General features: G+C 40.8%; 2 protein-coding genes and 1 long non-coding RNA gene across 6 annotated transcripts; 1 reads left to right on the top strand and 2 right to left on the bottom strand.

Annotated features, from left to right (window-relative positions):
• Nucleotides 1–2,619: 2,619 nt before the first annotated feature.
• Nucleotides 2,620–20,055, top strand: LOC146970351 (uncharacterized). 2 transcript variants are annotated; one of them, XR_015037994.1, is made up of 5 exons: nt 2,620–2,795; nt 3,045–3,230; nt 17,422–17,526; nt 19,237–19,471; nt 19,590–20,055. It is a non-coding gene; the product is annotated as an uncharacterized LOC146970351 (long non-coding RNA). The 2 variants fall into 2 exon arrangements; XR_015037993.1 differs by having other exon boundaries at nt 19,237–19,493.
• LOC146970352 (nicotinamide riboside kinase 2-like) lies at nt 7,021–9,776 on the bottom strand. 2 transcript variants are annotated; one of them, XM_085803798.1, is made up of 8 exons: nt 9,586–9,776; nt 9,377–9,467; nt 8,490–8,538; nt 8,081–8,258; nt 7,891–7,962; nt 7,688–7,794; nt 7,433–7,518; nt 7,021–7,334 (listed from the first exon to the last, which is right to left on the bottom strand). In XM_085803798.1, exons 1-7 carry the CDS (start codon nt 9,609–9,611, stop codon nt 7,433–7,435), a joined length of 609 nt encoding a protein of 202 aa, XP_085659924.1. In that variant the 5' UTR covers nt 9,612–9,776; the 3' UTR covers nt 7,021–7,334. The 2 variants fall into 2 exon arrangements, with proteins under 2 accessions (XP_085659924.1, XP_085659926.1); XM_085803800.1 differs by having other exon boundaries at nt 7,021–7,331.
• Nucleotides 13,213–25,597, bottom strand: LOC146970350 (caytaxin-like). 2 transcript variants are annotated; one of them, XM_085803865.1, is made up of 14 exons: nt 25,346–25,597; nt 24,789–25,030; nt 20,839–20,946; nt 19,885–19,943; nt 19,577–19,804; nt 19,215–19,373; nt 17,905–18,007; nt 17,654–17,785; nt 17,477–17,563; nt 16,569–16,667; nt 16,051–16,086; nt 15,897–15,944; nt 15,474–15,538; nt 13,213–13,968 (listed from the first exon to the last, which is right to left on the bottom strand). In XM_085803865.1, the coding sequence occupies exons 3-13, from the start codon at nt 20,913–20,915 to the stop codon at nt 15,499–15,501; spliced, it is 1,068 nt and encodes a 355-aa protein (XP_085659991.1). In that variant the 5' UTR covers nt 20,916–20,946; nt 24,789–25,030; nt 25,346–25,597; the 3' UTR covers nt 13,213–13,968; nt 15,474–15,498. The 2 variants fall into 2 exon arrangements, with proteins under 2 accessions (XP_085659991.1, XP_085659992.1); XM_085803866.1 differs by having other exon boundaries at nt 24,791–24,936; nt 25,346–25,588.
• Nucleotides 25,598–25,605: the final 8 nt, after the last annotated feature.

Raw genomic sequence — 25,605 nt, 5'->3', positions numbered from 1 at the left:
AGCCAACTAGGCCTACTTAAAGCAGAAGTAAGCGATCCGGTCGTTTTAGGTAATGCTGCGTTCCAGGCAGGCTTTTGAAACCGTAAATTACAGCTTCAAGTCACAACTTACGACTTTGTAGCGTTCCAGGCAACCCACTCGTGTTTTTCCGACCTGTTTTACCTGTGAAAGTCACTATAACGGCCACTCGTGTTTTTCCGACCGGTGAACTCGTACCAGATCGAACTGGTACGGCTCCACAGGTCGGAAAAACACGAGTTACGAGTTTCCTTGAACGCACCATAACAGTCCTCGTCCCTACGTCACCACATTCACGGCGTCCCTTGGCTGCACACACAGCCCTGCATGCCGTTCTCTCTCCTCATTGGATAAAAACTGTAGGATACGATAAATGTTTTCTCCTCGGCTCAGAGCAGAGCAGAGTGACTGACAGACCCGTGTTTCGGTCCAAACACTCTATGTAAGTGATTGCTGTCGGAAGATATAACTATTTAAGACTTATATTAACACAAATATATCACTTACTTCTGCTTTAACTGAATAAAAACACAGTCAGATCATCTGTTAGTGTTGTTCAAAAACATTCAACTTTTTATTTGTTTTACATACTTTTAATTAATGTAGTTTTAATATAGGCTATACGTAAATAAGTATTTGATACTTAAAGCGGAAGTAAGCGGAATATTTGTGTTAATATAAGTCTTAAATAGTTATATCTTCCGACAGCAATCACTTATATAGAGTGTTTGGTCCGAAACACGGGTCCGTCAGTCACTCTGCTCTGCTCTGAGTCGAGGAGAAAACTTTCCTTGTATCCTACAACCTTTATCCAATGAGGAGAGAGAACGGCATAAAGGGGCGGTCCTCTCTGTGTGTGCAGCCAAGGGATGCGCGTGAATGTGGTGACGTAGGGACGAGGGCGGGGGCTGCTAACTCCATCGGCTGACAGGAAGTTAGCCAAAACGACCGGATCGCTTACTTCTGCTTTAAAACAAAGCAGGTTGTTCCACTAAACACTATGAAAATACTTTCATTCTTCTTGAACTGTAATCTTTTCACACGCAAAAAGAAAAGAAGACTTATTAGGCTTTATGCACAGCTCCACTACTCCCTGAAATAAGCCAGCTCCTTTATTTCCTGTCTTACATTACTGGACCAACTGATTAATCCATTCCAGGTGTGTCTGACCATTGTTGTGAGGTCTACACACCTGGATTAATCAGTTGGTCCAATAATGTAAGACAGGAAATAAACGAGCTGGTTTATTTCAGGAAGTAGTGGAGCTGTGCATAAAGCCCATTACAGAAGACCATGTAACATGTAACAAGCATTGTATGTGATACTGCAAAGTGACCAGTACAGTAGCTGCTAAATGAAGGAAGTGTCGAATCCAAGTATGAATGGAAATAATATTGAGTGGTGAGACACTGAATAGGACATTTCATACTGTTGGAGCTATTTGTTATTTTTGTAATATTTAAAGCAGAAGTAAGCAGAATATTTGTGTTAATATAAGTCTTAAATAGTTCTATCTTCCGACAGCAATCACTTACATAGAGTGTTTGGTCCGAAACACGGGTCTGTCAGTCACTCTGCTCTGCTGTAAGCCGAGGAGAAAACTTTTTGTATACTTCCTTGTATCCTACAACCTTTATCCAATGAGGAGAGAGAACGGCATAAAGGGGCGGTCCTCTCTGTGTGTGCAGCCAAGGGATGCGCGTGAATGTGGTGACGTAGGGACGAGGACCAATAGATCCATGACGAGGGCGGGGGCTGCTAAATAACGAAGTTAGCCAAAACGAGCGGATCGCTTACTTCTGCTTTAATCACTCATTATTTTGTTATTTTTTGAGGAATACACCTTTAGTTTGCTTATGATATTTAGTATTGTTTGAGTTAATTTGGGTATTTAGCAATGCTTTTATTTTGAAGGTACTAGGTAGCTGGGGCTCACTAGGCAGGTCTAGGTGGGCCAGGCACCTGGGAGGGCTGATGGTTTTTTACCAGGGCAAGAGAGGCGGCCATTGTTCTTTGTTTGTTTGCCAACGAAAAATAAACTCATGAGAAACTTTATTTTTGCCTGGACCATGTACTCTGTTTTTCCTGCACAAATTCACTCCCCAGGTGTCTCAGTGGCCGTTTGATTTGATTTTGTTTTATTATAGATTTTGATATTTTTGAGTTTTTTTGATCATCAACACTGAGGACAAATAGCCACTACACATACTTATATTGAACTGAAAGTGTTTTACATAGCTCATTAAACCATTAAAAACACACACAGACGTATAAATATCAGGCAGCTGGTTGGTACAAGTGCCTCAAAGCTGTAGTTATGTATCTAAGTACAGAAAGTGATTATGTGAAGCCTGACGACCATTTCACTGAGGTGGACTCAGTTTACACATAAACATTAAATCCAGGCTACAGATTATTAATGTGGATTTTGGCTCTTAATTCAGGTCAGGGAGCTGCTAGGCTGCTTAATGTGGGTCACAGATAGGAGAAGACACACACCCAGTCAGTCTGCCAGGGGACTTGAGCAGCGCTCGGTATCCGTCACCTCTCAGATGAAGCATCGCAGTGTGTTTCCTCCGCCAAATACGGCATCACGATGCTGAGCCTGCGTGCTTTTTCTATTCTTAGCTAAACAACCCACCCCTTGGTCCAAAGTTTAACACCGCCCTCCTCTCCGCTCCCAGCTCCAGACCAGATTTATAAGAGCCACAGATCCTCGGCACTGGTTTGGCACAAGACTTCCTGAGCAAGGACATGTAACCCACAAAATGTAGCCAGTAAGTATTGACGTTGAATTGAGTCTTTCTTGTGTGTCTGACCTGAAAGTAAACAAATCACAACAAGTGTTGCCACAAAAAACTAATCTTTAGTGCTGTAAATTAACTGTGCTTGGAAATAAAATAAACAGTTGCTGGTTGTTTTCATGGTACACCTACAGCGGCAGCGGCAGCAGCAGCAGCAGATCTTTCCCCGTGTGAAAGACTAATTCATTTACGCTTTGAATATATCTTATCCCATGAATCTAGGTATCCAGGCTTTGCTTCTTGTGAGATTTAACGAAGATGATGGTCTTAAAATGGTTTTACCACAAGAAAGCTTCCCCTACAAGGAATATACCTGTTGTCTTCCCCCCTGAGGCCTCACACTGCCAGTCTGAGGAGTAAAATGATAGATCCAGAGGGTTTACCACAGATCATGGGGAGACAATACAGGTGAGCTGCTGAAAAAAATGTGTGAACAATGAAAATGAATGACCTCTGTTCTCTTCCAATTATGTGGATACTTAGTTCCTCCTGAAAGCAAAAAAAAAAAAAGTTGAATTCTTAAATAAAATGTTGATTTTTTGCAGTGTAATGTGAATGAAAATAGAAAACGTGTGATGAATGATGAGTTACAGGGCGTTTGACAGCTGCACGGCAGCAGATGATCATCAGGTTTTGTGTGACACATGTCTTGCTTAACATTGATTAACCTTTTACCAAAGTCAGCCTGCATCGCTCTCCTTACGTTTCAGCTTTGAGCAACATGTCACTATATCTGTCTTCATGTTTAAGTTCAGCTACACGTGACAAATTAGCGTTCATAACACTTAATACGTGATCTATTGAAAGAATGTATTCCGCCGTTGGCTCCCAACTTTAACGACGTGCGCTCTAATGTCAGATCTAAGAACGAGGGAACGTCTCCGTCTAAAGCTCAGCGATAAGAGTGCAGCAGGGGAAAGTAACTAAGTACATTTACTCAAGTACTCTGGTTGAAAACATTGCTACTCCCACAGTTGAGTTAAAATTAGTACCAGCTTTATTGGCTGCGACATAAAAGTGATACACACATTTATAGAAATAATGGTCATAGTATAAAATCTTAAATTGTCCGTGTTTTTAATGCAAGAACAGTGAAGTGCAAAAAATATTTTCATTAATTCTGTGTCCTGAAAAAAATGATTTAACACAGTTAACCAAATTTCAAAAAAGGTCTTATTTCCTAATTAACATGATCTTTGTTGTTTTAAATCCTAGTTAAAGATGTGAAGTGACTGCTGCTCAGTCAGTGGTGTGGACTCAACTCACATAGTTTAGCGCTGCCCCACGTGGCTGAGAGGATGTGATATAAAACCTAGACTGGCCTGCAGACTGTACTTATGCTAATTATACTGCTGGATTATATTAAAAAAATAAAACAGTTCATTCATTCATTATCATTAGAAGTGCAGAATATGAATCCATTTTAATTATTTCAGAGAGGAATAAATCTGCAATTAAAAACTGATTCAGATCCTCTGATGAGAAGGGTGGAGGTGACATTGAAAATAATAGATTAGCACCAGATGCAATTTATTATTATAGGCTTTTTAGGTCATTACGAGCCAATCACGTGCCAGTGACTTGATCAGCCACCTCGTGGTCTTTTAACACGGAGTGAGACACCTAAGGCCAAAGTGTTCAGGTTTTACAGAGATGCCACACGAGTCATTTATCATACAGTATATGATTATATAATAAATACTGTATAACACACTATGATGTAAGTGAAACAATATTACAGTGTCCTTATAGCTGTGCACTTTAATGTGTTATAAACAGTTGATTAAATGTTTATCTACCACTCACACATGGGTAATTCTGGCCTGTCAGGTGTTGCACAAGAATGAATTTACTTAATCACATACTCTCCACTCAGTGTGAGACGGCCATAAATATTCTGGTGGCATGACCACAACTGTTCACATGCCCCCTCCCCGTCTCCTGTGTCCCGGCCTCGCCGCCCAAATATGGACACCCCTGGGGGTTACCATGGCAGCAGGTGACGTGGGAGCACATGCCACCCCACAAGGTTGTCACCTAACCCGGCCGGTGTGTGTGTGTGTGTGTGTGTGTGTGGGGACTGGCCCCTGACTCAGACGGGCCTGTGGAGCGTCGAGTGTGTGTGTGTGTGTGTGTGTGTGTGTGTGTACTCGTCAAATATACTCCCCTGACACCGCAGGCACTTGGCCTAAATATAAACGGACGGTGGGGCCACCTCGCCCTGCACTCCAGGCCAAATGTTGGCATGTAAAGACTCCCAGAAACGTATCACAAGACCCCGACTCCTCCGAACACGCCCTGTGACTGAGCTGCCCAGACTCGTCTCTCAGCGATGTACAGTGTGAGGTCGTCCCAGCTCAGAGCTACGTGACAATTAAGAGTTATCAATAGGCAGCATACCTGCCTCCATGTGCTCTCAATATATATATATATATCTCCTTTCATTTCTTTAGTCACCTCTGCCGCCTGACACAGGTCAGGAGTTTTATGCTGCAACAGTCACACTGCAGCCAGGAAGTGCAGCCTTCAAGGTTAGCACGTAATTCACAGAGGGTTTGATCTCAAAATATCAATAAAAGTGAAACTTTGCAGCTGTTTCCCCTCATTTATGTGTGGATAGTGTTGGCTGAGTGCACAGCAATGTGGGCACTGTTAAAAAGGCCGTCTGATCTTTTGGAGAGGCGGGAACCCACCACTCTATGTCTTAATTAAGATCACATTTGCTCAGCTTCTGTGTTACATTTCTGAGATACGTGTCCACTTAAGATTTTTTTTACATTAAAAAACACAAAGGCAACATGTATTTAAAAATAAATCCAGTGGTTCACAGCCTTTTGATTTCGGTTTTTCAACATTCACACACTGATTTGTGAGTTGTTTAGCGTTTCCACCAAGGCAACTTGTAAGATCTGAACATCTTGGTTGATTCTTGTTCAAAATAACCTGTTTGATGCCCAAAGCTGCTAAAACAATTTACACATATAAACTCAAACAAGTAAATCATCTCACAACGCTTCAGTTTTATCTTAAGCCCCTTTGTAATGGGGCCGACTGCTTCAGGAACCACTGGACTAAACTGTCAACTATAAAACTAAAACAGCAACAACTATAAAGTTAACACAAGCTTCACCTCAGGCAGCGACAACACAGAAACACTGCTTATACACAGCTGCATCAATATTGATAACAAATCTAAATCATACCATTTATAAAGATTCAGCCACAGGGAATATTGTAGTGCAGACTGAGTACTTTTACTCATGAAACTTGTTGTACAGCTGCTTTATGGTAAAGATACAGTATATCCCCACCACTGACTGAGCAATAGCAGGAAAAAAGGGTCTTATTTGTTTTATTTATTTATTTGATTAGGCCAATGCACATTAATCAACATATCAGCGAGAAGCATCAATATAAATATTTCGGAGTTAGCACAGTTGCTAAATTTCATCCGTTGTCCTAATAGTAGTGTAGGTATATTGTAAGCAGAGCAGGAAAGGTGAATAAAGTTTTCCTCGAAACATCTGAAGTTCAAGCCGCTGAGATGTCAGTGTGACTCCGACCTTGAGGAGGTTGTTGCTGGTTGTTGCCTGTGGCCGACTTCTCAGGTGATAGTATTTAAAGAAATATCACATTATTCTCAGCTCGTGCTTGAACATGTGCACGTTGAGTCATTTGAAATATTTACAAAGCTATTCTTTCCATCGTTTGAAATAAAATGCCCTTGATTCATTTGGCCTGTATCAACCTGATGAGTAATACCAAATAATGCATTTTATTTCTTTTGTTCATAGTTACAAAGTAGCTCAAAGGTCATTTTCATAATGTTTGTATCCAAATGTTTAAAACAGACATTTCAGTGGCGGTAAAACTGAACTACTTCTAGTTTCCCTTACTCCCTCCTGTTAACTAAAACAGTTCATCTATTGTCTTCAGTTGGAAAATGTCTTTCATCATAGTTTGGCGGGAACTTTTATTGCGTCTTGAAATCTAATCTTATAGATTACGAGGCTCATTCAAGAGCAGCGTTGTGTTATCAGTCGTCCTGAGTTGCACGTAAAAGTTTGTGCCATAAAACGTGAGGTTTGTGACTGTGAATCTCAGTGATTGTGAGTATGAGCGTGTGTGTGTGTGTGTGTGTGTGTGTGTGTGTGTGTGTGTGTGGTGAGTTGGGAAGAAACAAAGGAACCAGAAAAAAAGGGATTCAGTCATTTCTTTAAGTTGCGAAACAGAAATCCCCCCAGTGGGCGTTTCATTCTGACGTACAGTACAAGATCAGAGTTAAGATCCTTCCCTGATGTTAAACACTGGTCAATCCAGAGGTGTCTTTATCTTTTAGAAAAAAAAGTTACACAGATTATACAAAACACAACACTTCTGCCGTTAGTTCTTAATAAGTTACATGATTTTAACTATTTACAAGTCGGGCAAGAAGCACAGAGCTGATGTTACACATTTACTCAAAAATTATATTTACAAGTCTATACACAATCCGCTGTCGACCCCGTCCTGCTGCAGAGAGAGAGAGAGAGAGAGAGAAGTTAATCGCACTGAACGAAGGAGTGTTTTCTGATCTGCCACAACTACTTAACGTCATTTTTTCCACTTACCTATAAGTTGTTCAGCAGGGAGTTTTGAATACTTTCAAATGCACTGGTATAGATCTCCTCCTTTGATGTCATCCCATCAAGATACTCTGTTCAGAAAAAAAGACAAGTCAGGAATGAAAGACTTGTTTACAGGACTCTTGAATCTTTTAGTTTGGAGTTTGTATGTGATATTTTGCTTTTATTTTGTGGATAAGGAGATGAATTCATGGGGATGTTGACTTTTAGTCATTGAGGTGAAGAAGTGAGATAACAAACCTATTCTGTCACAGTTGTTCTCCATCTCTTTCCTGTGTTTCAAGTACATGGGCCAGACGTGGCCGTCGAACAGGTCAGGGGGGTCGGGGACTGTGTACGTCCTTGTACTGTGGAAACATAATTAATCAAGTCGTTTTATAGCCTGTGCTACTGTGTCTGCAGCTAAAGTGGCAAAAGTCGTAGTTGCTCCAAGAGCTCGTTACCTTCTCCTCTTTTTGCACTCCTCATAAGGAATGGAAATGTAGAGACATTTGTCATAGACGTCAATGAGAGGCCTGCAGAAGGAAACTCAAGATTAGTGAAAAGTTTCAGAGGTCAAGGGGCCTGTAGGTTAGATTTTAGAGCTTCGCGTTGAAAAATGAGACAGTTACACAAGTTACGCAAGTTACGCACTTGTAGTTGTAGATGAGGAACCCCTCCACGATGAGAAAATGGATCCCGTTCTCTCCAAAATCGGATTCCTCGGCTTCAGGTGACAGGGTGACACCGTGAGAGCGGGCGAACTTGACCGGGTTCTCCTGCCAGCCCTTCACGGTGCTCACCATGGCCTCCATGTCCAGGGCACTGATCACTGGGAGAGAAGAGAGAGAAAAGCGGGCTTCACCACACATGCAACCAACGTTCCTCACCAATGTGCTCTACTGTAACACATCAGTCTCGGTTAGTGAATGTCTGTAGCATTCACAGAATAGATGACAAATTATCACAAAGTTTAGGATTGATTGGTTACCAAACTACAGAAATGTGCAGGAAAGAAAGAGTACATTACTGCATGGTTTTCCTACGCGAAATCCATTCTTACCATCCCACTGTCTAAAGCCGTCCTCCCCGACTTCTATTTGATCGGGTTTCTGAAATAACAGTCACCAATAAAACATTGCTGCAACCTAGTAGTCAGTCGGAGCTGATCACACCTGGACAGGACAAGTCAGGGACTCGTCGCCACCAAAAGTAGCGCACGGTGACATCTATTTTTTGGTGCGGTTGACAATTGTTTTTTCCCAATGTTGCGCTTAAATTAAATTATATTATAACTTTGCAGAAGGGTAGTGATGTTTAATGAAACCGAAGGATTATCCCTGATGTAACTATTGCGATAACTAATGAGTGCAGTTTCTAGCAATTCAGAAATAGTGGTTTAAATTTTTTTTTTTCCCAATTGTGTGGCCCTCGTAGACACTCTTGTTTTGCTATGGAGATAAAACATTTGATATCAGGTAAAAAAAAAAATGTTGTTGCTGAGCTGTCGACCATCCCTAAATGCAGCACGACAAGTAAGTAGTGTAAAAAATAAAAATCTTCAGGCTCATTTTAAGCCGGAGTGTTAGGGGGTCATGCAAAAAATAAAAAAAAGCTGGTTGCAGAATTTGCAACATGGTTGGACAAAGTCTCACTTTAAGTGGGGACGCTCAGCCCTTTCATTGGCTGTCCAGGAGACAATCAGCCAGATGTATTACTAGGCTACTGCGATGACAGCACATCTGCAGGTCAGACTGGCGGATAATTTTCTGAGCACAAAATGTCCTCAGGGGCAAATTTAACGTAGCAAATGAAAAATATATATATTTAAAAAAAAACAACTTTCATTTACTCATTAAGATTAATGCAATGAAACAGTAGTACAGTAGCTTTACAATAAACAAAAGATTACATAAAGCTCAACAGGAAGGTTACTGAAATGTATCTTACCTTGAAGAAGTCATCCTGATGCACAACGCAACAGTTAGGTAATGTCTTTAGTAGTCTATTTGTCAAAGTGGTCTTCCCACCGTTGGTCACTCTGAAATTAGGATGAATTTTACACCATACAAGAGTTACACTCCAATTTTTCCCCCTTTTTTTGGATGATATTCAATAACAGATGAGAAGAGAAGGTAAATCAACTAAATGAGACTTACCCTCCAATGCCAATGATGAATTTCATTTTTCTAGCTCTTTTGTGTATTGGTCACCTCTGGAATTCGGTAAATAAAAGAAGGGAACCCAGCCAAGGCAAACACTCACTCACAACCAAAAGGCTTCTTGTGAAAAACCTTTCCTTCTCTCTCTCTCCTCTGCCGCAGTCGTCCCCCCCCTTTACTACTTCATTGATAGACAATCTCCCAGCCGGGCATATAAAGGATCTGGCTGCTGCGTCACCGCTTCTCAAACCAATCAGCCCCCTTTCGCGACGCAGCCAGTGAGCCGTCGCTTTGCAGCCGCTGGCACCAATCGGACGAGGGCAACTTGGGAGCCTCACATTTGCATGAAAGTAGATCCCTCAATTTTCCACCTGCTGTCAGGGGGGGTCACTGAACACCGAGCCAACTAAATGCACGACAAATCCCACTTGCAACCGAGTTCTTAGAAGATAGTAGCGATATGGTGATGCGGATAAGCTGCGAAACATGAAATTAATTCTGTTTGGAAAGAGCGAGACATGTGGCGCCTCAGACAGCAAAGTGTCAGCAGACTGGTGGTGACAAGGCTGATTGTTTTGAGCTTGTAAATTCTTTATAAACTAAATGTAATATATAAAAAAACATTATTATGAAATGATTTATGATGATGCAATGTTTCCTAAGGGAGGTTTTGTCTAGACGTGACATTGTATGGAGAGGAGGCAAAAGACTGTTAAGTGTTTAAGTATAAAAGTAGTGTTAGAGCATAAAGAAAAACCTCATTATTTGGATTTTATGATGGAAGTTTTCCATGCTTACACAGCTGAGCTCCGGGTGGGTGAAAACCCAGAAGCACTATATTTAGTTGGCTGTTGTGTGTGTCTGTGTGCTGCGTCACACATATTTCTGATGCAACCAGCTGGAGTACGTACATGGGACACCTGCCATGTGACCACAGTGTCTCGAGTCATGGCTACAGGTCTGATAGCAGCAGTGAGAGAGAGTCTCTTTCTTTGAACTTTAAAAAAAAAAAAAAACAGGCCCTTAAATAGCCTATCAGTATAGTTTATCACACGCCTCCACAAGCACGCAGTCTGCTCTTGTGTTAACGTTGATTTTACAGTATTTACAGAATGAATTGTGTTACAGCCGCCGGTCTTATCTGTAACTGTAGGCGTGAAGGAGGTGAACTTTGAGTCGCTGATAATCAGAGCAACTGGCTTCATGTTTCACTACCAAGACAATCTCAAAGGAAACGTGATGCTTGCTCGTTTGACACCATGTGACGATAAGAGTATTTTATCTCCACTCTTATATCAAAGTGATTGGCAGTTCTGATGTGCTGCAGTAGACCCGTGTTGGTAAACAGTTAAAGATATAACAACATACATTGCCTAAGAAGAATATGGGATTACAAAACTGTCCCACATTTGCTCAGACGTTTCACAGGACACCACATGGCCAACTGTGTGAAGCATATGGTGCACATACGTACTTTGTTCCCCTCTTAGACCCACAAGAAATACAAACTTGACCAGTATTTAGATGAATAAATGTATATTCTTTTCGACACATATGGAGTTTGAAAATAATATTCCTTATACAATCTGTTCACGTTTATGTGTTAAATCACAGTGACAGATTTAAATCATCAATGTTTGCAGCTTTAAAGGAACTGTTTTATATATTTTTGGAAAATACAATTGCATGAGGAGATCAATAAGCTCATATCACAGACATGATTCAAACCCTAACCAAACCAAAATGCTCCTACTTGTGGGACATTAAAGGGAGGTGCAATAGGTGGCCATACAAAAGGTAGGAAATCTCTTCTTGCAGTTTAATTGATTATGTAATTATTTAAATTGAGAGCAAGAACTTTGATGCATGGGCTACTATTATTATCAACATTATTAGTTTATGATGCGGCTCATTATTTCCCCTCACAATTAATGTGAACCACTGGCCTCTGTAGGCTACACCAAGAACTAAATGGTGTCTGATATTTTTTCCTCTACTAATAAATCTTGATTTAATTTAACATAACTATATGTAGCCAACAAAGCTCAATTCGCCATGATTACATCACTTCTGAAACTCACAGGTAACGTGATTGCATGTCATTTTATGGTGATTTATCAAACTTTAGTTTTAGCTTTAGTCACCTGTTGCTAGCAAAGTAATAACAAAGTGCACTTAGAGAGTTGACTTGAACATACAGCTGAGCTCTTTTTTTTTTTTTTTTTTTTTAAATTGCCACTAGCTTCTAATAATTATTAATCAACTCCCAGTAACCACCAGACTTGCTCAACCAGAGTTTAATTGCAAACTTTAAACCCTTTAGCTTCAGGAGAAACGCTGTAGCAGCTAGCCTAGCACAGTCAGCTACAATATGCTAACCCGTCATTCAACCGCTAATTACAACTCAGGAAGAAAAATAAAATAAAACAAAAACCAACAGTGATCTATTCTACGTCCATGTGAAGGGTGTGAAAGATAATTTAACTCACATTTCTGCGGGGTTTCAGTGACTGTCGTAGTTAATTATCCACCTGCCCACAGGTGTTGTAGCTCTCAGGTGCGTTCACGTGTCGTCCATCATATCACCACTACAGCTGTTCAACGGCCTTATCTCTGACATGGTCTTACATTGTTTTTCCTAATATTTTTCTATGAACTATTTCTTGTTTTTAGCTAATGTTGTTTTAAGTTTTGTTGTGTTGCTGTGAATTGGCTCGACGCCATTGTAAATGAGTCTCTCCAGATAAAATAAAGGTTTTAATTGAAGGGGGGGGGAGGGGGGAACCACACTAGCGAACTAGCATCTTAGGGGACATTATCATAATATAAACAGAGATGTGCAAAAAAAAAAAAGGAGGAGAAGGCTGAAATTAATTTCACTTTTTCCTTCATTATCCGTGATTGGAAAACTTGTTAGCTGTTAGGTTACCAGGTTTCCTGGGATGCGAAGGGACACAGATACTGAAGGAAGACCACAAGGTGTTTAGTTCAGTTTAGCATAAAGAATGAAAGCAAAGGGAAAATCTAGCCTAACAAATAACACAACAAGTGTTACTTTCTTAAGTATTGTTTCTTAAGTGTTGTTGTTCCAATGCCAATATTTTACCAGGGAAAGAGACATAATAATAAACGTCATTCATTTTCTATTGAAACCAATCAATGCTTGTGTCAAACTGATTGATTTTGCACAATATACCACAAAAGTTAACATTAATATACTGTATAAAATCTAAATCTCCTAAGTTGCCTGACAGACTAACAGTCATCACAAGATACTGTGAGTTACATATCCTTCTCACACCTAGTGATCACAGTGACCTTGCATATAAAAATAAAGGGTCACTCCAAGAGTGTCAAGTCCAAATGACCCCTGTGAAGAGCAGCACAGGACTGTCAGGTGACACAATGAACATCCTCTGACTTGGCCACCACCCTCATAAATCACAATTATGCTCTATAATAAGTCATCAGGAACTGTCAAAAAAACATTCTGGACCAAAGTGGAGTGGAGGGCAATAAAACAGATGCAAACAAGATGTACTGTACATGGCCTAGACTGTTCTTGTCATCGGTATCTGAGATCACAGCTTGATACAAGAGGCGATTGATAACTGCATGACAAAGTTTCTTTAAGTTCACTGGTTTGTTTTATTATTTTTTTTACAAACAGTAAATGGCACATTTTCATAAATAACACTTATAGCAATTAATCTGGCTCTCTCTTAAATATATTTCATTTGTAACAATGTATGCTTCCCGTTTTGTAAAAGTACCTTTTAAAACATGATGGCAAATTACTTTAAAAACCGACAAAAACATGTAACAGAAACAGGAAGGATATGAACAAGCATGCCACCTGCATATCAAACTCTGGAAAACTTGAAAACTGTAACACACGTTTGCATCGGTAACATCTACTGTAGGTCTAAGAACAATATCATTGCACATTATTTTTCAGTAAACGGCCTTATTACTAAACAATACACACCCATGCCATTCAATATCAAAACCCAAACATCTGTGCAAATGCCTCTCTGAAAAATATATATAGTATTTACATGACCTTCCCAGCTCTGTTGGCAAATGTGAAGTTCATCCAAGTCCATAAATTATTATAGAATATAGTTGAAGTCATGCAGTAGATGAGGCTCTACTTGACATGCAGGGAGCGGAAACATTTTGATCTAACTATATCCTGTAATGCTTTGGCGTAAATGAACTTTGAGTTAGAAGCAGGCATGTCGCTGAAAACAACGTTTTTTTTTTTTTTTTGGAAACTGATTGTCTTGCAGCTGATGGATCCAGTCAGGAGATTAAATCCTGCGCAACAAGTGAGTAGTAGTGGCTCCCCTTTTGTAAATGAATGAATGTTGCCCACTGCTTCTTCCCATTTAAGACTCTGCAATGCAAATAACAGAAAGATTAACTCAGTCACCTTTATCCTTTTATCAACTGACGCACATGCATCTCCACAAATTTCTGATACCATGCCCAGGTTTGGCCGTGAGTCAGGTAGGCATGCACTAAATCTAAACTAAATCCAACATGACACATATCAAGTTTGCCTATTTATTTTGCTCCTGCTTCCCCTGCTGGCATTTGGTTAGGAGACGGTGCCTGTGTCCATTCCTGGGATGTCGGCCAGTCCTCCGGCTGATGGCTCCTTTGATATATGGACGCTGATAGGAACGGTCAGCAGCACAGGGGTCCCGTCCGCACAGAGGGGTGGGAGTTTCTAAAATAATCCCTAACTCACCCAGACCTGCTGCTGCTGCTGCTGCGGTGGTGGTGGTGGGTATACTTTACCCCCCGATTTCAGAACACGCTGTGCGGGCGCAGATCAATTTGCCAGACCTCAGTGGCACTACAGTCCATTAAAAATAGAATCGATCGGTTGTGAGCAGCAGACGGGCTTAAAGAGATGAGCAGCTGTGCTTTATGTAACACGGGGTACGGTGGGGGAATATGATGTTGGAGGCTCAGTTAACATTTCTTGGACGTTCATCCGGTGTGAATTTAAAGAGTTGTAACATGACTGGGCAAAAGTGAAAATGAGCTGGACTTGTTCGGATGATTAATAGTAATCACACAGCCGTATATTTTTCCAAAGGTCTCGGTTCACAGTCCAGGAGGAAACTGGACATGGTTGTTTCTTGTTCAATCTAATCCAATCTAATCCATTTTATTATTATTTTTTATTAAGCACAATTTTAAATAAACACAAAAGTTTCCAAAGTGCTGTACAGTAAAATAAAAACAATCAAAACATAATAAAAAGACAAATTACTATAGATAAAAGACAGACATTAAAACATAATAAATCAATAGACTGTCCGACCCGGATAAAGTATCTGTGCACATAAAATCAACAACCTACGTGGTGTGAAAAGCCAAAGAGGTTTTAAGAAGAATTTTAAAATGTGCAGCGGTAGTTCATTCCCAATTTTCTTATTTGTATCATCAGATCAAAACATATGATCCACTGTAACTGCTCCACTTTTCCTCCCCATGAAGAGAGATGCACACTGAGTTGGGGTGAAAATCTAAAACTACATATTCAGAGTTTAATATTTAATATTAAAGTCTGGAGGCGTGACTCATCCTCTTGTTCTTCCTGGCTGACTCTGTGTTTTACTGTAAACTGGATCTCGGTGCCGCTGGGGGTGAGAGATCCTGACCCCTCGGACCTTTTGGACAGTGACACAACGCGCCAGACAGGGATGCGCGTGTCCAGCATGTCAGTGATTTACTGTAACGCGTCTCTTTTGCGCACCAAACATAATGCGAGTACACGCAAGAGAACATCTCCCTGTATGCGAGAGATAAGTTACAGCGGGGCTGACATTACAAACCGGTTTGGGTGAAGCTGATGGAGAGGTAGTTACGTGCATGAGGGCTCTTACCTTAATGTCAGATGTCACAGCCAACCTCTGCGATCATTGACTTTGGCCTGGAAGTGAAAGATTAGATTTAAGTCTTAAGTAAATATAAATATTTTGCTTGGTCATCTGTCTAGCCTATATTAGGTTGTGTTCTCCGTTTCCAATGTTTGCCTAAGTGGGTTCAGAAATGATTAAGCTACTTACATCACATTCTTGTGATGGAAAAAGCTCGGTTATTTCAGTATAAACACTTAAGTTGCACTGTGCATAAGTGAGACATACAAGGTTTCATACTTTTAGCAGCCATCAATACTTTTAAAATAAATCAAATAATGATATCTGAACATTTTCCATATCAGGTGCTGCAGATAAGGGGTTTATGTAATCAAATGGCACTGGACTGCCTGTGCTGCAGAATGAGGTCACCTTTCTTTAGGCACAGTTGAGCTGGTCTGCTGCTGGTCCTGCTCCAGTCTGTGAGTAAGAAAGGCAAATATTAATACCTCCTCTTACCTGCAGTAAAAAAGACCATGCATAAAAAAAACCCATATAACATTAAATCTGAAAATCTTTTCCTCACCTTTCCCTCTGGGCCCTTATCTTCTCATCGTCATACCTTTAAAAAAGTGGAGAACAGAAAAATATGACTAATGTGTCACTGCAGCCAGACACTTTTCATCAGTGGCAGAAAGAGAAAGACGCTCCGCTGCTAAACATCATATGAAGAAGATGATCCAAAGATAATTTCTGCACTTATTGTGTTACAGTGTTAATGCATTCACTGCAGTGCTTCCCAAAGCCTCTGGCTGAGTCTCACTCTGATATCACTATTGATTTCTGAGGTACAACCACCTAGAGTGCTCCAAAAATCAATATGAAATCTGATGTGAGCTTTTTTTTTTCTTCTAGAAACTTTAAAATGTTTTAAAAAGTTGTTGTTTTTTCTTACACATTTTTTTGTAACACTATCTTAAATCTGTGTATTAACACTGCTCACTGTGCTGGGTGTTCTCCAGTGGTGTTACTACACAACGTAACGAGCTTTGACAGACAGGAGTCGTGTCTCAGCAGTGACCTCTGGTGACTCAGAGTACTTACTGCAGCACACACTCTGGGATCTGCACATGCTCCATGGGGATGATGTGGCTGAGCTCCTTCAGGGTGTGAACGTATCGGATTTTATCCATGAACTTGACGCTGCAGAAAACAACACACATAATGCGATTATTGCCTCATATCATCCTTTTGTGACGACAGCAGATGCTGTTATCTGTGTTGATGTGACAATTTGAATGCACAACAAACTTTATCAGTGTGACATCTTTGCAAAGCTTCTTGCCTTCACAAGCATAATCAGTCATTTCATTCTCTTTGCATTTTTTGTACTTTGTTATTTTATTCTTTGTTATATTACTTTGTGAATATATACCTGGAGAAAACCCTAAAGAAAACAGACAAACATATACAGTACATTTCAATCTCATTTAGTATTTCCCTAAATGAGGATCTCAGAGAAAGGAAAATAAAAAATAAATAAATAAACTAAACTAATTGGAAAATAAATCATTAATTTAAATAACTAAATATCTAATTATCTATGGGTAAATGTAAAAGGAGCTGTGCATGTATGCGTGTTCATGTATCTGTGTGAGGTGTCACTTAGTTCACCTCCTTAATTTGATTAAATATTTCCACTGTTTTGATCAGCCTTTCTTTACAGTATAGCTTATTCCAAATATGTGTTTGTTCCCTATTTATAAAAGTTATAGTCTTTCCATCTCTACACTTTGTTCTGTTGTTAATATCCATGCTCTTAATTGTGGTGTATTTGGTGGTTTCCAGTTACTCTCAGTGTATTAAAAAAATAAACGTCCTTTGCTTTTATCTTTCCTTTTAAATAAATACCTAACCAATGTGTGACATTAGTGCATAATGATCCTCTGTTTTTCAGATTTGTTTAGAGGAGGAGGAGGAGGAGGAAGAAGAGAGATCGTAAACATGCTCACCTGATGAAAGGTCTTGAGATGGCGAGGACGGTCCGGATGAACCAGGTTGGGTGAGCGATGATCAGACACTTTAGGTTCTTCCTCAGTCTGCACAAGACGGTTCAGACAATCAATCAACATCATCATCATCATCGCTTCACATTCTTTTCTGTTGTTGCGGTCGTTGTCGTATCTTACTTCCTGTCGATCATCTGGTAGCATCTCTTCAGCCAGCTGATGCCGGGCATCTTTCTGCGAGGAGTCGCTCCGTTCAGGTAAACTATCATGTAATCTTCTGCCACCAGGAGCTCCAGGCTGCTCACAACGTACCTGACGACGGGACGGACAAGCTCAGATCAGACTCGATGATGATGATGATGATGATGATGCATGCACATTCATGATTACACAGTGTAAAAAGACAGAAATGAGCTAGATAATAATATTACAGGAAGAGGTTCTCCATGATGTACGTGTAGTCCTCACAGCCGCTGTCAGGAAGGTAGCAGGCTGCGAACACGATGATGGCGTTCAAACCCTCGCCATAGTAACCTGAGGCAGACCACGCACACATACACACAGTTATAATGTTTACATTCAGTGTTGAACAAGCTGCAAAAACCTTTTTCCCATGATACGTCGTATTTATGAATTTATTGCTCAGTTATTATTCATTAGTTCTGAACAGTTCTTGTTTCTGTTGTATTACTTCAATAAAAAGTTTTGCCTGTTAAAAATTTAAATCGCTGTGTGTGTTGTGAGTGCATAGTTGGTGTTTAATGCCATCACGCTACTGTATAATGTGTATAAAATGTGACATGTAAATTAAGTTCACATTGCCTCTGTGAGTTTTAATGTCCCTTAATGGAGCCGGTGGCTGTTTCAGTGGCTGCTTATGAAAGCACTAGTGAAAACACTCATGGGAAATAACTTGATATTTAAAAGTTTCTCCATTCAGCACACAGGGGGAAACACACACACATTTCAGCTTTGCTTTCTTCAGTCGTTTGGATTTTTATTTGTTTTTCATCTACAATGAAAACGGCTCTCAGTCAATGTTGGTGTATTAGATGGCTGCATCAGCTAATGACAATACTGTAAACAATCCACTGTAAATGGCATCTAGATATCAATTATGGATAATTTGATCATTATTACAGGGAATATTTTTCATATTTTGAATACGGGGGTTATATTATTATAACTTTTATTCTATATATGTGGAGTGGAATACTGTAACATAACACATTCCTACACAGGATTAATAAAATATTATAAACACTTTTACTAAAAATGATCTACGTCCCCCTCCCGTATTAAATCTCAATCCATCTACACATTTGCATAAAAAACTTAAGATCAATAGCTATGATCTATAATTCAGTCCCTCCAGAATTTTGCAGGCTTTTTTTGTGATTGTTGCGGCTTAAAATGCCTGATTTTGCAGCCGCATTTTTAAAAAAATGGCAGTGCATGTTGCGATGTTTTAAGTGCTTTTGTTGCGGTTAAATTGTGGGAGACAGCGAAAATTCCCCCAAAAAGTTGCAGCCTTGTTCTGAATAATTAATTAAAAATCAAAGGAAAACTGAAAATTTTGAAATGTCACAAAATAATGTGAGATCCTATTATACTGTACCAGCAATTTTCCACTTGTTAAGAAAGGCACAGGACAATTACAGAGAGTAGAAAGTTGTTTTACTTAATTGTCCTATCAGTGCTGATCTGTCAGAAGCTCTGACGCCCGCTCTCTCTGACTCACCTCCATGTGTGACCACCCTCAGGTACGGTCTGATGACCTGCATGTCGATCCGCTGCTCCTGGTCACCGATGATCACTGTTCGCCACAGACGACCCGACGCGTCTCGCTCTTCCTCACTTTCACCTGGAAGACGTTTGGCGGTGGCCACAGGAGTGTCATCTGCATTCAAGATGGCACGGGAGAAAAGTTTCTGGTCTTAGCGGAGTACATTCTCATCAATTAAATGTTTTTACAACATTAAAGCTGTGAAACAGAAGGTGAATTCATGTGACATTGCAGGTAATATGAGTTGTTTTCTTCTCAACCAATTCCAACACACATCTCTTGACCTTAAACTCGTTTGACCTCTGTCTGACTCTGACCTTCCCACTCCAGCTCGTTGCCGTTGTTGATGAACTCCAGCGAGTCGGTCTCATCGGGCGTCTCGATGTCGTCCACGTTGATGTCCAGGTCGTCGGGCGTTTCCAGGAAGTCGTCGGAGAGCAGCGACCCCTCGCTCTGATCCAGGGACAGGTTCATGTCGGGGGCCACCAAGGTGCGGCGTTTACGCTGGGCCACTGACTCGCCCACATTCAGAGAGGACGGGGGATCTACAGTGAAAACAATGGGGCAAGAACATTTAGAAAGACCATAAAATTAAAACTATGATTGCGTATTTTATTTTCCTCACTGTTTCTGATGTCGGTGAGGCCACATGAGGAGTCAACATCTCCATCTTCTGGCAGCGGCCTGCAAAGGAAAACATAAACATTGATGATTGTTTTGGTCTCTTAAAGAAAGTCAAGTTTTGAACATTAACATGATAAAAGAGGCTGAAATAAAGCATCAGTCACTCCGGCCATTGTTCTCCTTGTCTTTTGTTTTTGAAGAAGCTCTATTGTGATTTAACTACAGAGTGTCCTTGGAAACAGTCGCTGGTTAATTACAGTACAACTCCCCTTTGACATAACCGAATAATCAGGCAGCTGAACTCTCACTGCTGAGCAATGAGGGGAGTAGATGTGAGTAGATAGTGCTGTTACAACCACAACCACACCCACACACAGACAAAGAGTCAGACATTAACACAAGCATGCATACACAGACATCAACACTCCCTAAAACAGCACAAGTGCAGGCTTGCTGATGGAGCTGCCGGGATAATTGCTGTTATTATGTTGTCAGTATCTTTGTGAAAGGTAAGTTAAACAGCACAGCAACACCAGTGGATTCAATTCGCATTTGTTTCTACAGAGGAGTTGTGTTTAACAGTTTGCAGCCATCTTCAATATTATACATAGACAAATAGAAATGCACGAATGCAAACAGCAAATAACGAGTTGAATGTGAGTTTCCTCTGAGGAAAAAAAAAAACCTGATTCCTGACAGTGAACAGCTGCAGGTTGTTGGACGCTGTGACTCTGTGTCACTGCCTTTTCTCAGTCTGCCGTTTCATCCACGTAACGCATAATGACAACATCATGGAAAAGAACACACCTGCTGCCCTTCGGCATTAAACACGTGTGACTGATTTTCCGCGATGACTGTGGCTCTGTTTGTCAAAGCTTGTTGCATAAATTGGATTCTCCCAGACTCTCCCCCTCTCTCTCTCTCTCTCAGTCTCAGTCAGCGAACTCAGGAGTACCTGGGGAAGTCCTCGTCCTGCCACTCGTCCTTCGTCTCCATGCTGTCCATGCGTAACGTGGCCTCTGCTGTACCCATCCTCTGCCGGGGGAGGACAGGCTTCAGCTCACTGAGGTCGACAAACAGATGAAATCATGTCAGAGTTCAGTAAAGCATACAGTACAGTACATACAGTCGCAGTCTTAAAGGGACACCCCGCCCATTTGACACATTTTGGTGCAACCCAGGTTGTTTCAACAGGATGATTCATTTTGGCTCATCAAACCTACGACACAGTCAGCGCGTTACACACGAAAGGTGAGGATGTGGGTGTTCACCAGGCAGGGAGGGTCTAATGAAACAGACCACCCTGTTGTATTATGGGAGGCAGTATTTTGTGTCCTATGCGCGAAAGAAAAATCAGGATATCTCAGCTGCCTCTGCTTCATTTTTGATCAATGCTGGAGATTTCCCTAAACAGAAGGTCTAGAAGGCAGCAGCAGCAGCAGAGAAAAACTGTAGATGTTAGGAAGAATCTTACCCTCTTCATCTTCAACTATCTTTCTTTCTTTTTTTACAGAAATCCAGTGGTTAAAAATCTACATTTTCTAAATCCAAAGTACAATGTTCGGGGTAATTACTGTTCAGTGAAGTTAGGAAAATAACAATTTGGTAAAACTAAGTCCCGCTGGGTTTCCTTCTACAACCCTGAGGGAGGCGACAAAAATAAAACACATTACTCATACTGTACACTCCCTCAAGGGGGATACAGGGAAATCATACATGCAGCCACGAAGCAGATAGTGATCTGAACAGAAACTATTTTACATAACCAAATCAGAAATGACAAGAGGCTTCCATCTAAGGTTTCACAGCCTTCTTCTTATCATGTCACGTAAAGCTTTACGGTGTGTCACGTTCTGCTCGGGCGTCGCGGGCTGTCATACGAGGATCAGTGATGCACGAGTAGACATCGTGTGTCAGAAATGTGCACATGATGGGGGGGGGGGTGGATGGATGGATGAGTGTCCTTCCTGCATCTCTGTCCCAGTCAGAGTTCATGCAGCGGCAGCAGACGTTACCACAGTCCATTTGTCCACTGGGACGGCACTGATGTGCTACTGAGAGACACATCAGAGGCCACATGGAAAACACTGCAACTACGAGGCACATGGCCCCAGGCTGCGTGATGTCAGTGTTGTGACTGCGTCGTAAATGCCCATTCGCAGATGTCATGTATGTACATACACTGAATGTTACTCATGAAATATATGTACTTATGTAACAATTATATATGAAGCATATTAGAAATTGTAATAATTTAATATAGTGACATGTAAAGACCATATAAACATGTCACACTGTACTTTGACATAATGAATATTATTAATTATACATGTCACTTATATGTAGTGAATGTGTGTTGTATAGATTTTACAGTTTGCCATTTATGCTCAGATTGTGAACCTACATAACATGTACATTCATATCGATACCAAAGCCTATTGACATATGTTAATAATATATATATAAATATAAAAGACAGGCATGTATATCGATGTACGTATAGGTATGTCTCAATAAAATTGCACATTTACAGTAAACATATAGTACTAATGTCTCTTGTTCCATCATCTTTTCATTATATATTTGCATACAACTATAAATTTCACACCTATTCCACACGTAACTCTTGTCACCTTAGAACCCAATATTGTTGTACCTCTCAATCACAGTTCTGTATACTTTATCGTGGACCAAGAATATGGAATTTATTACCTGTACATTTTTTTGATTTATCTTTACAACAATTTAGGAGAGCACTAAAGCCTCTCCTGCTAACCAGTCAATACTTTCCACATGGTCTGCCTATCTAAACTGGGATTATTTTATATTTCTTATCATATGTTTATCAAGCTTTTTGTATTGCATTGTACAATGTTAAATCATGTTAAACCATGTTTGTATTTATTATGTATGAACGACTTTTGTACCTCACAAATGTATGCTCATTAGCTTAGAACTGTAGTCGGAGAATGCCACCCTACAAGCCCCTGGAGGGTTTTTTGGCATTCCCCTTCACATGGTTTTGGATTTTATATGTTATATCTTTTTTTAACTTTGATATGTGAAAATAAATAAACAAACAAATAAACAAATGTATATAGGTGAAACATATGATGCCATATGAAATTTGTTATGTAGATTTTCCTTACATGCGCGCACACACATTTTATGAAGGTTGTGTTATCTATGTTATAAAATGATCTTCATATATCCAGATGATGTATATATGTAATAATAATATATCCCTTATAGTATGTATCATAAATGTCACATATATACATTTCAGTGTGGATGATGGAGCAGAGTGGTGAGGTGTTTACTGTCTATTACAGCCCATGAGAAAGTCCTAGTATTTTATGTGGGGAATTCCTTTATCGCAACTTTCATAAAAGGCTAAATCAAAATTGGAGTCGCCTTCCTCTGATCTCACAATCGTATCATCACACACAGTGAGACCGATTGATCATTTCCGCCTGCTGCTGGATCAAAACAATAAAAAGACCGAGTGAAGCAGAAAGTTCACACGGAAACAGCAGATCAGTGCGTGAGGTTTGTTGTCTGCGTGCAACCGAGGCTCAGCTGCTCACACACTGCGCTGGTGATGATTGACGGACACAAAGTGATGCTGCAGCAGCACGTGTTTGGTGGGGATTTGTGTCCAGATGGCAGAGCAGCCTTCATTTCCCAAACACAATGTTGTCAGCCATTCATTATGTTTTATCCATCGAACACCAAAAACTCTTCACTCAACAGAACAGAAACTGAACTTAACCCTCCTTTTGACACACAGTAAGTAAAACTGTAGAGGAGCAGTAGATCCTCCATTTGAATACACTGTTTCCTTCCTCCTTCTGCCTTATGTAATAATTTACATGGCTGCAGCTGGGAGATAATTATCAATGGAGCCATTGATGATAAAAGGCACGAGACATTATGAGTGAAATCTTCCTCAGCTTGTCTGACGCACATCTCCAGACACAAGAGCAGTGATGTAAACAGACTTCAGAGCCCATGGAAACAGTCCGTGGATAAACAATCCAAGTTAAAACACGTCTCTAGATATCTACTGAAGCAAGTTTGACCCTCCAAGTGTTTCGACTTTGACAGAAATTAACTGGACACATTTTTCTACCACTAGGTTACATAAAATATTCAAAGACTCTTCATCCCTCTGTGCCAAACGTTCAAAGGATCAAGAGATGTTATCTCTTCAACTCCTACAAGGTCAGACGCTGTGAACTTTTTGGGGTCATCTATCTGTGGTTTCCCCGACCTTCAATAATTGAACATTTTTGGGGTAGTTGAGCCAGACATGCAGCCCAGGTCACCTCTTTAGACAGACTGCTAGTCGGAAAATTATTGTGGAAATCATCTGATGAGTGGCTGAAGGAATCTGTTTCTCTCCGTCAAACCAGGAAGGACTGTTTCAGAAAAATCTGTCGACCTGTCATCAGTCTGACTCTGATCCGAAAGCTGTGGTGAGCGGTTAATGGTTAAACAGGTTCACCTGGTCTGGCCATGTTACGCTGTAACTTTAGCCATCAATTCATCGTCATACTTTCATTGTCACATTTTGTGTGTATGTGTGTGTGTGTGTGTCACCAGCAACATTGTTCTTTTATCTGTCTGTTTGGTTGCTCTGTCGGTTTCTAATTTTCTAAATTGGCTGGAATCATAATTATTGGTTGAGAAAATAGATTGTCAGGGCGGTAGGGACCCTTGTGTTCGGTCACGACTGCCATCGTTTCCTTTACTGACGTTACGTATAGGGTCATCCATAGAAGCAGAGTGAAGGACAGTGTTTACATGATGTCATTGATCCGCCTCATGAAAAAAAAACCCTCTTGTCTCCAGGCAGCTATTAGCAGAAAAATCAAGGTTAAGATAAATGTCAAAAGTACTCACACACTGTAATTAAAGAAAGATTTCCTCTTCGCCGTTTTGAAAGCTTCCCTGTTTCACTCTCAGAAGCTCTGTTTTCTCTTCCTCCTCCTCCTCTTCCTCCTCGGTTTCAGAGCTGCCTGAACAGATCGAGGGTCCTCACTGTTTGGATCTGCAGGTGGGACATTTGTGTCGACTCTGCCTGTTTCCTGATGCCGCTGCTGCTGCTGATGATGCTGAAGGCTGACGGAGAGGCAGAGTCCCCCCTGCTGAGAGGAGGAGAAGCAGGGTCATCACTCATCACACAGACACAAACACCATCCTGCTGCTCTCATCTTCACATCCCGTTTTTTTTGGACCACAGATAATCCCAGCTCGTCCCGTGATGAACACTCTCCATCACTCTGCCTCACATCACATCTACCCCTCTGAATCCCCCTCCTCCTCTCTCTCTCTCTCTCTCTCTCTCTCTCTCTCTGCCGACACTAATGCCCCTATCCCAGCCTCTAATCCTGCTGTGGTGATGATGTCACCCGTATGCGAGCTGTGTTTTCATGGTTATGTAATCACACCTGCCTTACCTTCTCTTTGACTCCCTGAAGTTCTGCCCGCGGTCACAATCAGCTGTTTTCCTTCTCCTCGCGTCCGCTCCACTTCACATCCATCGTTTCATGTGTTGTTGTCCTCCTCCTACAAGCTGGGGAAAGATGGACGTTTCTACTTCACCGCTGTTCCCTGGCAACAGCATCGTCCCCCCCTCTCCCTCTCTCTCTCTCTCTCTCTCTCACTCACACACACACACAGTCCTCCCCTCTCCGCTCTCTCTCTTGCTTTTTCTCAC

This window comes from Trachurus japonicus, chromosome 17 (assembly GCF_045865225.1).
Source record: "Trachurus japonicus isolate A0001 chromosome 17, Traja_1.0".
NCBI lineage: Eukaryota > Metazoa > Chordata > Actinopteri > Carangiformes > Carangidae > Trachurus > Trachurus japonicus.
The sequence above is the reverse complement of the archived record's forward strand: the minus strand, read 5'-3'. Positions and strand labels throughout refer to the sequence as shown.

Coding starts and splice junctions, on each gene's coding strand:
- LOC146970352 (XM_085803798.1), bottom strand. CDS start 9,611: ATGAAATTCATCATTGGCATTGGAGG. Junction 7,963..8,080: donor TTCCTCATCTACAACTACAA/GTGCGTAACTTG, acceptor TTCCTTCTGCAG/GCCTCTCATTGACGTCTATG. Junction 7,795..7,890: donor GAGTGCAAAAAGAGGAGAAG/GTAACGAGCTCT, acceptor ATGTTTCCACAG/TACAAGGACGTACACAGTCC.
- LOC146970350 (XM_085803865.1), bottom strand. CDS start 20,915: ATGGGTACAGCAGAGGCCACGTTACGCATGGACAGCATGGAGACGAAG. Junction 16,668..17,476: donor ATCTCAAGACCTTTCATCAG/GTGAGCATGTTT, acceptor TGTTTTCTGCAG/CGTCAAGTTCATGGATAAAA. Junction 15,539..15,896: donor TCAACTGTGCCTAAAGAAAG/GTGACCTCATTC, acceptor TTTCACTTCCAG/GCCAAAGTCAATGATCGCAG.